General features: G+C 38.0%; 1 protein-coding gene across 2 annotated transcripts in view; it reads right to left on the reverse strand.

Moving 5' to 3' along the window:
- PTPRN2 (protein tyrosine phosphatase, receptor type N2) overlaps window positions 1-15,130 on the reverse strand; it is a 583,516-nt gene that overhangs the window by 228,364 nt on the left and 340,022 nt on the right. For both annotated transcript variants that reach the window (XM_017728914.1, XM_017728913.1), the window contains one exon: window positions 11,325-11,389. In XM_017728914.1, the coding sequence (XP_017584403.1) occupies window positions 11,325-11,389 (65 nt within the window). The remainder of the gene's footprint in view (window positions 1-11,324; window positions 11,390-15,130) is intronic.

The following is a 15,130-nucleotide window of genomic DNA, read 5'->3' on the forward strand; positions in this document are numbered from 1 at the left end:
AAGAGTTAAGAGGGGCCATTAATACTCCTAGGTGTACATCTTGCTGGTGCAGGTAGCACTAGAAGACTGGGAAACTCTTTCTTTTAGGAACAAGTAATGGCATTTCCCAGAAAATATCTAACTACCTTACAATATCTGGCACCTGCACAGCAGACACCTGTACAGCTGAACATCCATCTGCTATACATGCTACATGCATTTCCTTTCTTTTTTTTTAAGCTTCGCAAAGGAGTTGATTAGGAAGATAAAGTCTCTGAAAAACATTTTGGACAAAGATGCGAGCACAGATTGTACAGTTAAAGATATCAGGTCTGCCAATACATGCACACCACACTCTGCAGGCTGCTTATACTTGCCTCACAACAATTTATTGCACAAATTACTGGAATTCTGAAACAAGTCATATTCCTATTTAGTATAGATTTCATAAGGAAAGGATGCAATCCCCTCAACAAGCAATATTTGTATTCTAACTATTCTCTTTTCTTGGTCAGTAGGAATATCCTTTCTTTCAGAGCAGGCTCTGCCTATCTTTCTGCTCTCTCCTGCTACAGGCAATTTAGCTGAATGTTGCTGATATATTTTTTGCCCAGTTCCAAATCTAAAAAAAGATGCTTTTTGTATGGCAATTTCTCCAGGAATTAAATAAATTCAGTGAGGCATTTTGAGTTTTAAGAGGACTGAGTCACACATTGCTGGTGTTTGCACTACAATCAGGAGCTGAATGGAACTGTCCAGTGTCCAGTAGCACTCACAGGTCTATCAGGTAGGTCTCAGAGAACACAAAACCCCTTCCACAAAAGGATGTCCTTCTTTATACACACACACATATATATGTGGGTATGTGTATATATGTATATATATGGGGTTATTTGTAGGATCAGGATCTTAATGATGTGTCTAATTTTTTTTAAAAGGTCATAAAACCCCTGGGAAGTACAATGAAGAACAAGATACTATGTTCAACTACTGAGTTTAATACTACTACTACTAATAGTAGTAGTATTAGTAGTAATAATAATAGTAATAATAATAATAATAATAATAGTAAAGTATGTCAAGGCAAACATTTCTTTTAGGACAAACCAGATTTTCATACCAATAAAACTAATAAAAAAAAGTATGAAGAAATGTTTTAAACTGAGTGTTTTAACATGCAAGTATATTAGATGAACAAATTAACTGATAGAGAAAACATACTAATCTCACTTTTGCGTAAATTATGATACATTTTATTCACATGGTATGTTTTTTTATATGTTGTCCAGTCAGTAACTGCCTGACTCTCCTGTTCAGTGAACAGCACACAAAATACAAATTAGCTCTTCAGGTTGTGCATGTGCACGCACAGATACAGAGATACACACACAAAATCCTAAAGCAACAAACTGCACTGATCTTCTTCCCATTTTTATATCATACATATTTCATTAAGCTTCATGCAGAGTGTCTTCTGATTTATGGTAATTGTCAACAAAAGCAAAAAATGCCGACAATTTTAACCCTGCAGTACTGAGGATTTAACTGGGATAAAATTAAAATGTTTAGGGGGGGGGGAAAAACCCCCACAACACCCTAAGCCACTGGGAGCTTGACCCTTGAGATGTTGTCAATTTTTTATTTTATTTTATTGTGTTTGTTGCCTGTAGAAGCAGATGCCAGCAGCAACATCTGATGTACCGGACACCTCCAGTGTTATCCCAGCATGCTCATGGCCTGGAGGACTTGGAGTAAGACTAATTTCCATATCAAACCCAATTTAGATGAAACATCTTGGTTAAAAAAAAAAAAAAAAAAAGCCAGTGCATCAATAGCCCCTTGATTAGATTTTCATCTCCTGAGCAGACAAATATGAATATTTATTACCATGAATGTAGATTTCCCCCTTTCCATTGCTCTGATCTTGAATATTACCCACTGCTAATTTTTATGAAAATTTGGGCAACATAATGTTTTCACATAAACTGACAGTTCTTGAGATAATCCCGTTATTGTTTGGTGGGAAATGACAGTTTCCGCTTATTCATGTGTTAACGAGGGATTAAATATTGTTTTTCATCACCATAATCTAAGATGGAATGGAAATTAAAATTCAAACATTGTGCATTAGCAGAGCTTTGAGGACCAGAATTTGTTTGCATTCACTTAGTAAAGATCTGTAAATTAACAGTTTAACAATCAAGTGAAATCCATATCATAAAACCAGCGCTGACATTTGTAAAATGAAGCCATTACTCTACCTACTAGAGGTAAAGAACCAGAGGGACAAACAGTTTGCAAAATGACATCCCTTTGCGAGAGCAGAGTGCGCCGTGAACTGTTGTCAGCCGCGGTGGTCCCTGGGCACTAATGGACTAGGTCACTTTGCTGTGGCACAGAATCACGTCCCTTTTCCTAGTCACAGGTTCTGATACTCACACACTCGATATGCTCAGCTCACATTGAAAAATCCCTCTATGACAGATCCATAGCACTAAAAGCTGTCACACTGACCCAGGAGCTGTTTCCAGGCACGTGCTGTGCTCACGCCCTCCCCAGGTTTCAGCGTGCAGTACATAGACACATATAATTTACTGGAATGGGTGTTTTGCTGGAGCTGCACTGTATCTACCAGTTCTCTCCTTCTCTATCAGTTATCTCCTCAGTCCTTGTGCCTAATGACCAGCAATGCAAATCAGAGATACCTGTAGGTTCCAAAGGGAACACAGAGACCTACTGGGGACATTCTGCAGCTCAGGAGCCACTTCGTTGCTGTTTCTACAGAAAATTTGAATTAGTAATTCAGCGAAGTATGTTTGCATTCTTATTAAAAAACCCCCAGCTTTTCCCTTTGATACCAGTCAAAGCACACACAGAACTAAAACTATGCTTAAGTCAAAGCAACTCAAACATCTGCCTTAAATAGATCTTAAAAACTACCTCATCAGGATAAATCTGATTAATGCAAAAAAGAAACAAAACTGAGCTCCAACAAACTAATTTATTAGGAGTCCTCATGTTTAGATTTAGAAACTTGTTAAAATCTTTTTGAAAAAAATATGCTATAATATGTATAAAAGATAAAGCCTTGCATTCTGAAGGATGTTGAAGTGATGGACACTACAGCCATGTTGCCTTTAAGGGTGGAAACTTAGTGATGTACAAGTGCAAAACAGTTCTGAGAAGGATGAATAAGAATGTACTATCAGGCCCTCCCAGAAAGCAAAGATCTTAAGTTTTACTTAAGTACTTTAACCTTAGTACTAAAAAAACTAAAATAAATGACACAATTCTTTTAACCCACAGCTGAAGTTTTAATTCTATTATTCTTTAATTTAAACATGCCTTTACACCCGTGCTCCAAAGGCAACCACACTGAAACTGTCTGTTATGAATGGTCCCTGGCCTGGATCTTGCTTAGATGGAGAAGCAAACAGCCTGAAGAATCCTAACTGGCACAGGACACAATGCGAGTGACTGACAACTTAACAGTACAGAAAAATGTGGGACCATGACAGGCTCTGGGCCCTGCTCCTGTTTGTTTTACCAGCTCTGATGCAGCTATAGGGTCCCTGGTGTCAAGGATTCCTACAGGAAGGTTGGGTGTCTCACAGTTTGAATCTTAGAACCAGACCCTTATTTTCCTACACTTACAGGCCCAGAGCAGAGGTCCTTCCACGTTGACCTGCATAGGAACATTTGCTGCCCAGGGTCTGCTAGAGAGAGGGCTGAGAGACTGGGATCTGCCACTTCTGCCTCTTCTTAAATAGTTAAATCTGTGTTTGAGACTGCTTGAAATCCACATGTTCCTGCCAGGATCAAGCTCCTATTTGTGGAGATGGAAGAATCTGCCTTCTTTACGATTTCTGACCATCTCCATCCCTCAAACTTCAGACAGTTTAAGAGAATTTAATCTTAATCTGCTGCTTTCCCAGCTGACCCATTACACTACTCAAGATTTTGTTTTCCTTTGAGTCATAATAACGTGGCTGCTGATAGAAGGAGGCTGCTGAATTTCATGAATCAGTAAGATATCTAGCACAAACAATCATGTTCTCCTATTTAAAGATTCTTCATGAATACATTGAATGCAGGCTGCCAAATCATAGTTAGAGTGGATAATAACACTGATTCTTAAACAGAATTACCCTGCAGTTTGCTCTGTGTAGCTAGTGCTAGTATCTAAATCTCTTTTCTCTGCAGATTTATAATGGTTTGTAAAGGAAACTCTGCTTTAAAAACAATGGCATGACACGGCCTAAACCCAAGATAAATCCTTAAAACAAACACATGCTACTTTATAACCAGCACAGTGTTAAAAAAGACAAAAAGGAACAACACTGGTAAGATGCATAAGTTCCTGAAGCCACAAGGCAAACCGTATCTTGTTTCATTTTACATGATACTGAATAAAAATTGAATTGCTGTAGTTGCCATGGCAACTGCCACATCACTTGGCACTTCTGCTCCTTTAAATCACACTGTGCTACTGTAAAGGAATTCATGAACCAATGTGACACTTGAATACTTGTGCTTTATATACTGTTTCAGGAGGAAAACATAAATCAACATAGACTGATAGTTGTCTCTGAAAATCAGGTTTGCTGTATTTTTCTTTACATTATAATCTCCTCATTTCCTTGTCGTGTTCTTTAAAAATTTGTAAAGAAGATGGAGGGCGTTGTCACAATCAGAGCACAAGAAAAGAAATTACTACTGACACATGATTTCCAAACTGAAGCTGTGACCTGTCATTCAGATGTCACAATACCTCTGCTATGCAATATTCAAATCAAATACAGGGGATAAACATTGGAACTTTGCCCCTCCACAACCAGAGACGGTGTGATATGTGACAGAAGACAGTCTCAGGAGCATCCAGGCATCTCTTTAACTCTAAACTTAGCTGGAGCTTAAATGGAATGTCTAACTACATACTTAAAGCTAAGCATATTCTAAATGTTTGTAGATTTGGGGCCATGACTTACATTGTTTTAGTATGCTGTGTATATAACATGAAGTAACAGAAGATAGTTGACAAAATAATGGGATAAAATGATACATGTTTCTGCTGCATATTTTTTGTTTTTAAACATTTAACACTTTTATTAACACACTGGATGCAATTTATTTGAAAAGCAGCCCTCTAGTGGGCTATGTACTGTAATGAATAGTTAATAAATAGCATTAACATTATCTCTAAATATTAGCTAAAATGCATTTTTCAAAAGCATACAAGGTCTTAAATAAATGAGCCATAGATCTTCATCATTGTCTTCGTAGAAATTTAATGTTCTGTTTAGCATTCCTCAAATTTCTTAAAGTGTTACTTCTAAATGCTACTGTGTGGCTAACTTCTGACTAGCATAACTTTACTATTCATGTATACTTACAAACTGTAATAGTGAGATATTATTAACTGTTAGTAAAATTTCACATAAGTAGTATGTTACTGGTAGAATTCTATGTAAAATATAATCTATTAATTTTTAAGAGTTACAGCTTTAGAATGTGTAATTTGTGTGTGTGGGATAAGGTAAGTCTTTCTTATTATGCCTTCACCAAGAATATTTCTAGGATTGTACACCTAAAATTTTTTTATTTAATGTTATTGCTCTTATTTCTATATACAGACTTAAAGTTACATGCCTTAAAGCAAAGAACTCCCCTGTGACCTGGTCCATGCCTTGCTCACAACAGTGCATGTGGCTCCAAACACTGCCCCTCCTGGAAATGTTTGACTGCTCATCAACACAGCCACAGTGATCAGCAAAAGCCAACGGCAGGAGTGGTCTGTGGGAACTCCAATCCCAGATCTCACATAACAGGAAAAAATAAACTTGTTCATCTCTAAGCCATGGGGTTTGTAAGAAAAATGCTGAAGTCAGGCACTGGGAAAAGCCCTCCCTGGTGTCCCCTGGTCTAAGAACACTTACCCTGTAGTGCAGAGGTGTCTGCCATCACATGTACCTGTGCCTGGCTTCAGCCTAATTAGTTCTGGTAAAAGAAGGGTGGGTTTCAGTGGAAGTTGAAAAATTTAGCTGTGTCTTGGGCTAAAACTTGAGTATTTGTACATGCACAGCTGCAGTTCCTACACCGTAGTCAGTCTCAGATCTATCTTACCTAAATGTTCTTGGGTACAGCATCCCTTCCAATCCTGGTACCCCTGGGCAATACCTGCTCCAGATCAGGAGCATTTGGATTGCCGATGTCACTGTAGCAGAGACAGCTGGAGTAGAACCCAGGCTAATCTGGTCTTTACAAGCCAAAAGCCAGCACTTAGCATTTTACCTAGTAGTCAAAAATCAGAAAAAAGGTTTACACCTTATTCTTCAACAGCTGAAAATTATTTTTTAAGTTCCGCGCTCCATTTTTTTATGGATTTCCAATCCAATATCATTCTGGGTAAAATCTGGATATATAGATGTAAGTGACAAAATTTGGCAACATTAAGGAAGGTAGGAAGATAGAAACCTGACTCCTGCCTCAGAAGCTTGCATGTCACTGGAAAGTCTGTCCTCTAGCTTCACTAGAATTTTTAAATGCAGATTTCTTTATTGTAGTAACATCTCTTTATGCAGCATCAACATAATTCTACACCTATCAAAATATCTATAAATGAGAATATCCTGAAACATGTCAAAATACCACTGCTCTATTTTAGAACATCTAGAGGTATGGTGAAGCATTCATTTTGCATATATTTTGGGTTATTTCCATTTGTTTTAGAAAACGGCTCTAATTTTTATGTCTGCCATATGAGAGCCATGATTCAAATCTTACAAATGAAGTTATGATTCCAATGATGAGTTTCTTCTCTGCATTCCTACTGGGAAATCGAAAGAGTTAATTTAATACAACTTATCCTGAAGTGAGTGCTGTTTTGTCAGTTCAAGACAGGAACAGGAACAGTGCCACCCCCTCTGCTTGTTACAGGCCTTATTCATCGATTATTCAAATCACAGACTCATACTCCAAAACCTGATTACACTTTCTTGGGCCACTGGAGAGCCTGACTTGTTATTCTGAAACTGTGGTTGAAAACAAATTTCAGCCAAAAGCTGAATAAACATTTATCCATGTCACAGTAATTCTGGTCACAGTCAAACTCAGTATGGAATTGAACTTAAAAATACTGTGCTCCTATATTAATTCAAAAGTGCTTATGTGAAGAGATAGAAGTAAAGTTCCTAAAGGATGCTGAAGGGATACCTGACATGGTGACTGCTGTGCAGGGCTGTGACTCATGGTGTCTGCTGAGCTCCCTTGGCTGGAGAGAAGCTCCTGGGTATGAGTCCAGTTGGAATAATGTTTGTGTGGGACTGGGGCTTTCACCCTTGCTAAATCCTGAACTCAGGAGGAGTCAGGTGGAGCCATGCAGCTGCTAAGGAGGCTTTCCCTCCACCTGAGACAAAATGCTGTCCCCAAGATCTTGCAGGAGTGCTCAGCCATGCAGAGCAACAAGTTCAACTCAAGTAGTGGTTAACATCAAGCAGGGACAGAGGAGAACAGAGTTCTGGGTCCTGTTTAAATGCTTTTTATCTCTTTAATTTTTCATATGAGTATTGTGTCTTTCATGTTATTATGCAAATAGACATCTAAATAACACAACGCATGCATTCACTCCCTCATAGACACTCAGCTATAGGAAGTCCTTGAACACCTGAAGATGACCTCAGGACTTCAGAGATTTATTTCACGTGTAGGAGATCAAAAGAAAATACCTCAAAGCTTCATTGTATCTGAATAAACAAGAAGGTGTGAAATGCTCTTGATGGATTTGTGTGGCACAAACATACATGACAACGAGGCCAACAAATCTCACATGGATACTGTAGAGGAGTTCTACAGCTTTTTTTAGTTTTAGTTTTTTCCAGCTCCTGCTGTAGGTGCTGGAAAACTGAAAATAAAAAGAAAGATCTCGGCAAATATAATTCCAGAGATAGTCAGCACTACAGCAATGCACAGATCCTCAAGATTACAAACTCAGCACTGGTTCTATCTACAGCAGAGTTATTCTGGTTTTCTGGTATAAAAGCCTTCTTGCAAACAAGATAAGTGTCAAAATAATTCTCATTTTAAGAGTGATACACATCATATCAAACTCTTATCTAACTCTCTGGATTATTTTACTGTTGAATAATCTGTTGCAAATGTTAGACATGGAGGTGGATGTACTGTGGAAGTACCAGGAAAGGTCTGTTCTACAATGGCCTGAAAGAAGCTCTGCTTGCCCACAGTCCAGACAGGGCTTTGCACTTTATCATCCAAACCTTCCCATGAAACGTACAGAACTTTTAAGCCAACACCCTGAAACATGAGCAGCTTCTGAAGTTGCAGCTTAAGAACTCATTTTTAATCCTGCTAAAGCAGAACCTACCCTACGCTGACACAATGCAGCTAACCTCAGGCCTAGCTGAAAGAATCACAAGCTGTGGAAATCTTTTACGTGACATAAAGATGATGAACTGCATTGCAGCTGTGGTAGACTCCAGACCCATGTTGTTAATGACTATACAGCACATGTTTATGCAGTGACATAAAAGCAATTCATCAGCCCTCCCTGGACTTGACTGAATGGCTCAGTAAGCTTGGTGTGAATTTTATAATCTGTTGTTGCTCTTGAAATGTTTTTCTTGAGATAGAGGAAAGAAAGAGAGAGATTGAGGAGCTCTGAGAAGCATTTCTCATCTCCACAGAGGAAGGGACAGATTCCTTCTAGCACACCCAAGGCCTGGAAAGTCACTAGTGTCCACACATTCCTTCCTGAGGCACAAATGCTGCTATCATAGATCGACACCTAAAACAGATTCCACTGTCCAGAGCCACATACGAATTATTGCTGAGCTTAGGAGAGCTCCTGCATTTGTTTAAACAGCAGCTCCATTTGCCACTAGCATCTAGGCTATATTTCTCTTGAGGTATTTCAGATATGAAAATTGCCTTGCAAAATCAATCCTTTTTATTTTACAGGCCTTCAAGTGAAGATTATATATCCATTAACTTTGTCATGCATCTCACCTGCTGTCCAAACAAAAAGGTCATTTCTCATTTTCTACTAAAGTTTTTCTAAGTACTTTTGATTTGAGCATCTTGACTTTGATTTACTGTTACCATTACATAAAATTCCATTCCTAATTCCAGTGCGAAGTAAAAGGAATCTTTATTCATCAAGAAGCTCCTTCATTATCTTTAAATACGTTCTTTCTATTATTTCAATAATAATTATTCACCAGGTTGAATAAAACATAGACTGCAAAACCAGATTATCATAGTTAAACTTAACCTGAAATAGCCTGAATCTGATACTGTATCAACAGAGAAACAGCTTGGTTACAGCACCCCTTTATTTTATGTGTATGTGAGACTACAGAAATGTATTCATTATGTACAAAATCGTATCTGATAAGACTTAGAAAGGGGAATGTACACAGCTGGGAGAATTCACATCCAACAAAATACATAAGCATCTGAATAAATGTTCTTCCATTACCTTACTGGTCCAAACCACTTGGTTCTTTCTCTGCTGATCACCCTCTTTCAGATATAACCTGGAATATATTTAGGCCAAAATGTCTGCTTCCCTTGGGTTAACCAGTTTTTACTTTTTGCCTTTTAATAATACATATTTGGTAGAGTGTAAAGCACAAACTTCTGTCAAAGTCTTCATTAACCCAAGTAGTATCAGTAGTTTTTTTATAAAAAGTTATGATAGCCTAAATATATGGAAGGTGAGTTCTGCAGTGACTTTTCCTAAACCAAACACATGAATCAGACTGGTGAGGTCTCTAGTCTAAGAACTCTTCAATTTTTCCAGCTCTGTTAGCTGGTCTTAGAATCCAGCTAAGGTTACAACCTAATCCTTGAGGTTTACAGCTCAAGCATATCCTTAGACTACCATGGTTACAGCAACCCTATTGCTACAATGTGGATTTATGATACATTTAGCAGGTGAAAACTTCCTGCATTTCAACTATCCAAAAGGGAATTCTTTCTCCATTGACCACATATAATACAAAACTTAATTTAACAGTAAGCATCTGAAGTGGGCTTTTATTCTTTAGTTGACTTTGAAGCAGACTGGAATCCATTCAATGAGTGGAACTGGACAAAATACATGGAGGTATTTCATCAGCATGGATGAGTCCCATTGGGTAAAATTATACTGAGTCTGGCTGCCATAGCCTGTACCCCAATCCTGGTTCTGTTATTTAACAGAAAGCAGGGGCTGCAGACAGCACAACCACAAACTTCAGCCTGGCCTGAGGTCAGGACGCAGCCTGAGGTGCACACACATGCCCCAGGATACACTTCCCACTTTCTGAGGTTATGTACCAGTAAGAAACATTCCTAGATAAATCAGTCACGGAGAGATGATGGCTTTCATTTTCTTATGATTTCACCTCTGTTTGTTTCCAAGTTCTTTCATGTTTGGCCCTAAGCACCACAGCAGGCCTCAGTGTTACTACCTCTTTGGGACAAAGTCTTTCAATAATGTGAATGAAGTTGCACAGTGAACCTCAGAAAATTTGTCAAGTTAATTCTTAGGCATGAACTGATAAAAATCAAAAATATAAACCCCAAAAATCAGTAAAGAAAGAAAACAACCTATTCCTTCAGTATATTAGAAGTTAGTAATTCATTATTTTAAATACTGAGAATAATGCAATCATGAGAAAAAGGCATTTTCCTAGCCCTGTGAGCATTCACCACTAGCAAAATTACTTAAATGAAAAGGAAAAAAGAGATAACTGTGTACACAAAATTAGTACGAGAATTAGCAATCAACTGTAGTTCATACAAGGTTCTTAGCAGATAGCATCATGTTTATTAATAAATGATGAACTGCTTAGTGGAGTTTTCGCTTAGCGATATCACTATAATAACAGACACATGTTTTATTTATGTTTCAAGTTACATCCAAAATAAGCGAGACATTCACTGTCAGATTCTCTCTAATATCTGAAGACTCTTTACCCCAAATTTAAACTTCCACTGATCTAGATGAGAGAGCACTCCATCAAAATCAAGGGGAATAATATGACGACTTCAGTTGCTGTGCTCATCTTTGGGGATTTTTTTCCTGTGATACAACAAAGCAAAAAACTGCATTTCTTAAAGCTGGCTGCACTTTTCTCATAAGGATGGTATTTTTTTTTTTCTCTATGGGATACAGTGCTATTTGTGCAGCAGATTGTATTTTGACAGATGCAACTGTATCCTAAAAAGGCCCTTAGCACTATCAGACTGGTAGCTCACAAACCTTCATGAGCTCCAGAATTTCTTAAAAAAATCCCAACAATTAAAATGTTTTTGAGAATGTAAAATGCCTGAAAACCACTTACCTCCCCCACACCAGTCTGCAGAATTTTCAGTCCAGTTATTTTTTCAAGCTTCTCTTTGTTTATGGCTGTAAGGAAGAATTAAGATTGAGTTAAAGGAAAGCTGGAAAATGTATGATTTTACAGCATTTGCAACCAACCTTCTTTTCTTCATCAATATATTCATGACAGTTCCCACCTATTCCATCTATGGAGTATCTTTCCCTGAGAGCAACTCTGCTAGTCATTTTTTCGAATGCATATTTATGCTATTAATTGCTCATTGTTGTGTGAAAAAGAAAGCCAAGCTAATTCTATTTTACACAGTATTAAACACATTTAACATAGATACACAATTTGTTTGGAAAGCTCTCTTCTGTGGGTACTTCCTTGCATTGAAGAGCAGAGCAGTACTTTACCATTTGAACAGCACTGCCACTGTGTAGGACTTTTCACAATGGATACAGACTCTTATCTCACAGGTAGAATAAAGAGTTTATTTAATACCACCAGGATGCAATGCAAAATTCTATTATTTTTTTAAGTTAGTTTTTTCTTATTTGTCAGCATCTATATCACTAAAAGCATTAAAACCTGAAATAAAGCAACCCAGCATAAAACTTTTAAATAAAGGTAATAATAACTAAGACTACAATCATACTTGCAACCCAAACATGCCCAGGGCATGAGCTTGAGCACTGTTGTACAATTGCCCATGCTCTTAAACCTATGGTCTGATCTGATTTTGGCCTGTGACTGTTAGAAGCCTCAATGAAACAGTGCTCAACCACGATTATGGGAACAGCACAAGGATGAGATTATTCCTAGCTGGGTGTATGGGTAACGCCATCCCATTTGGGATGGGAAGACTTTAACCTTCTAGATGCAAACTGTGTCAGTTGGACTTGTGGCCAAAACCCAGACACCTGGCTTGATTTATTTATGAGGAGAAATGAAGCTCTGCATCCTTGTTAACCTCTCCTTCCCTTAGCTGCCTGTTTGCTGTGTAATCCAAGTGAATCATCTGGGTTCTTTCTGCTGTCCTTGGAAAGGGAGGCACATTTAATATGGTGAGTCATCCCACACATCTTACACATATCTGCAGGCACCTACCTCCTTGATTACAGACAAAATTTGATAGATGCAGCTTCTCAATTTTGGTTGCCTAAAGCAAACCTTCCAATCAGAAAGTTCAAGAACTGCTAGGACATACTGCACACTGTAAATTTACATGAAAATACTTAAAGGAATTAACATTTTTTTTTCATTTGTGAAAAATACTCTTTAATTGTTGCTCTTTGAAACATTCAAAACAGTTGAGACTGCAGCAGACACTTCTCAGAAGATTATTGTGAACTGATATCTTATTAAGTTTGTCCAAAGTGCAACACAAATGACTCACATTTATTCCAGAGGTAACATCAGATCATTAGGCTCCATCTCACCTCTTATGGAAAGATTTTTGTGAGAGTTTTTACATTCAAGGACTCAAGAAGTTATACCTCTAGCAATTCTAATATAGAAAAAATTTTCTGACTGCCTTCAGCAAGGGGTGAATATTGCCCTCAATTTAAATGAAGAAGAAAGCTCTGTACAGCTTTTAGACTCAGACACCTTCATTTTTGCACCTCTTTAATATGCCACTGATACAGAGAGGAACATGGAGTCCCAAGCTAAGAAAGCTGAAATGCATGTTTTGCTGGATGACGACCTAAAACCTGCACACCACAGTCACATACTTAACACCTGTGCCATGCTTTGCACATTCACAAGCATATTTATTCCACCCAGAGCCAAAGGGACCATGTGAAGGAGAGTTGATTGAAACATGAGATTTGAGACCACGCTTTGCAGTGTTGTATATCTTGTGCAGTGAAACTTTTCAAAGATATGCCATACTACCACACTGACCACCTCCCACCCAGCAAACACATTAAAAGTGGACTTCTACGAAGTGCAAAAATGTAGATTTATAAAATGAAAAAGTTCCACAGCCTCCTTCAAAGAAACTGAATGGTCCAGCAAATGATTCTTTAGCAGCTTAGGATAAAGAAAACTGCACAGCAGAGTAGCTGCAAAATAAATGGCTATAAGTAAACAACAAAGCTCAAATCCCACTGTGTAATTTCTTACCACATGAACAGTTAATAGAAAATATTTGGTCTGCTGAATTGCTGAATTTTATAATTACTATTACTTATTTGACCTCCTTTTCATAGGTTTCCTGCAGACATTAAGTATTGAAGCTTTGATATTAAAAAACAACAACAAAAAAGGTTTACGCAATACCTCTGCTTTCCCCCTTGATATTGGCTAAAACAAAAAGGACAGGTCTGACAGCCATGCTAACACAAACCCTGCCAAAATTAGGAGGCATGAAGGCACGAGGTGTTATTGATTAAATCATAACCAGAAAATGGTCAAGACCAGGCACTGTCAGATTGTGGAGAGAGACACAGCAAGGTGTTATTGATTAAATCATAACTAGAAAATGGTCAAGCCCAGGCACTGTCAGATTGTGGAGAGAGACACAGCCGACAGTCTCCAGCGTGCTCACTCCCAGCATGTACAGGAGAGTATTTTAGCTAACCTTGAACTCCACAAGCTGCTCAGGAAGGTCAAGAAATTCTGTCAAAAATGGTGCTGAAGCTGAAGCTGCAACTACATATCAAGCAGCTGCTTCAAGCTGTGGAACAGTGAATACAACCACTTAACCTTTTCTATGCAGAACTATAATGAAGAATCTAAACCAATATGACACAGTCAATATAGATAGATGGAAGAAGTGGTGGGAAAATATATTCAGATATTAAGAACATTAAGAACATTAATTCTCTGAAAATTGGCCCAAAATTTTGAAAGTCTTTTAGTGTACTACCTGCTCGCTTTCATTCAAATACAAGTAGACAGAAGCTGATGTTCTGTTGCAAATTTTATGAAAGTGGAAATTGCATGGTATATTGCATATTTCATCAAAATTTTTTTTTTTACAGTTTAAAGTCCTCTATTACTACTGTTTGATGACAAACTCAACAGCAAAGAGGCATAACAAAAACAGCTATTAAAAAAGAAGGGAAAAATACCCCAACAAAATCCCCCTCAAACCAGTTAACAACATATAAATCCATTTTCTAATCTTCCATTGAAACAAAAACAGCTTCCAAACACACAAAAAGGGAGGCCTTTAAATTAAATTCACTAGATGAAGGATATGCAAATTACCTGAAGAAGCGGAGACCTATAATGTTCTCAAAATTCTGCAATAGCCTATTTAATTAGTATTTTAATTTATCAGAATAATTCTTTGCACTTGACAATTTATGCAGTATTCCAGATAATTAAGCACGTAGCTACAGTGGAATAATTTTGCCTACTCTCTGTATACCAGTTATTTTAACCTGAAAGAATATGTGGAAGTCTCTTCTGTCATCTAAATTACAATGGGGACAACTTAATGGCTTTGCTCTATTAGAGAGCATGATGAGAGTTGCTACTGAGTGTTTAAGGGTAGAGATTGTCACTGCTCAGTCTTCACTAACCTGAGGGAGGTCTGATGTGTTTTCTGAGGGCAAATGTTTATTTCCTTTAGCAAAGTCATCTGTCAGTGGCCCAGTCAGGAATTGGAGTGTGTAGGTTTGACAGGTTTAACCTCAGAGTCCATCAGTTATTAGACGAAGCAAGTTATGGAGGGCTCTGAGCAGACCTTCAGTCTCATTACTGCTCTTCTGGAAGAAGATTTCCTGCCAAGCACAACTGTACCCTCTGGCTGACTCATGGGAGCACACACTGGGACGAATGAGGCAAAGGGAAACGGGGAAAGGGTTTCAGCA

Source organism: Corvus brachyrhynchos, unplaced genomic scaffold (assembly GCF_000691975.1).
Source record: "Corvus brachyrhynchos isolate BGI_N302 unplaced genomic scaffold, ASM69197v1 scaffold52, whole genome shotgun sequence".
Taxonomy (NCBI): domain Eukaryota; kingdom Metazoa; phylum Chordata; class Aves; order Passeriformes; family Corvidae; genus Corvus; species Corvus brachyrhynchos.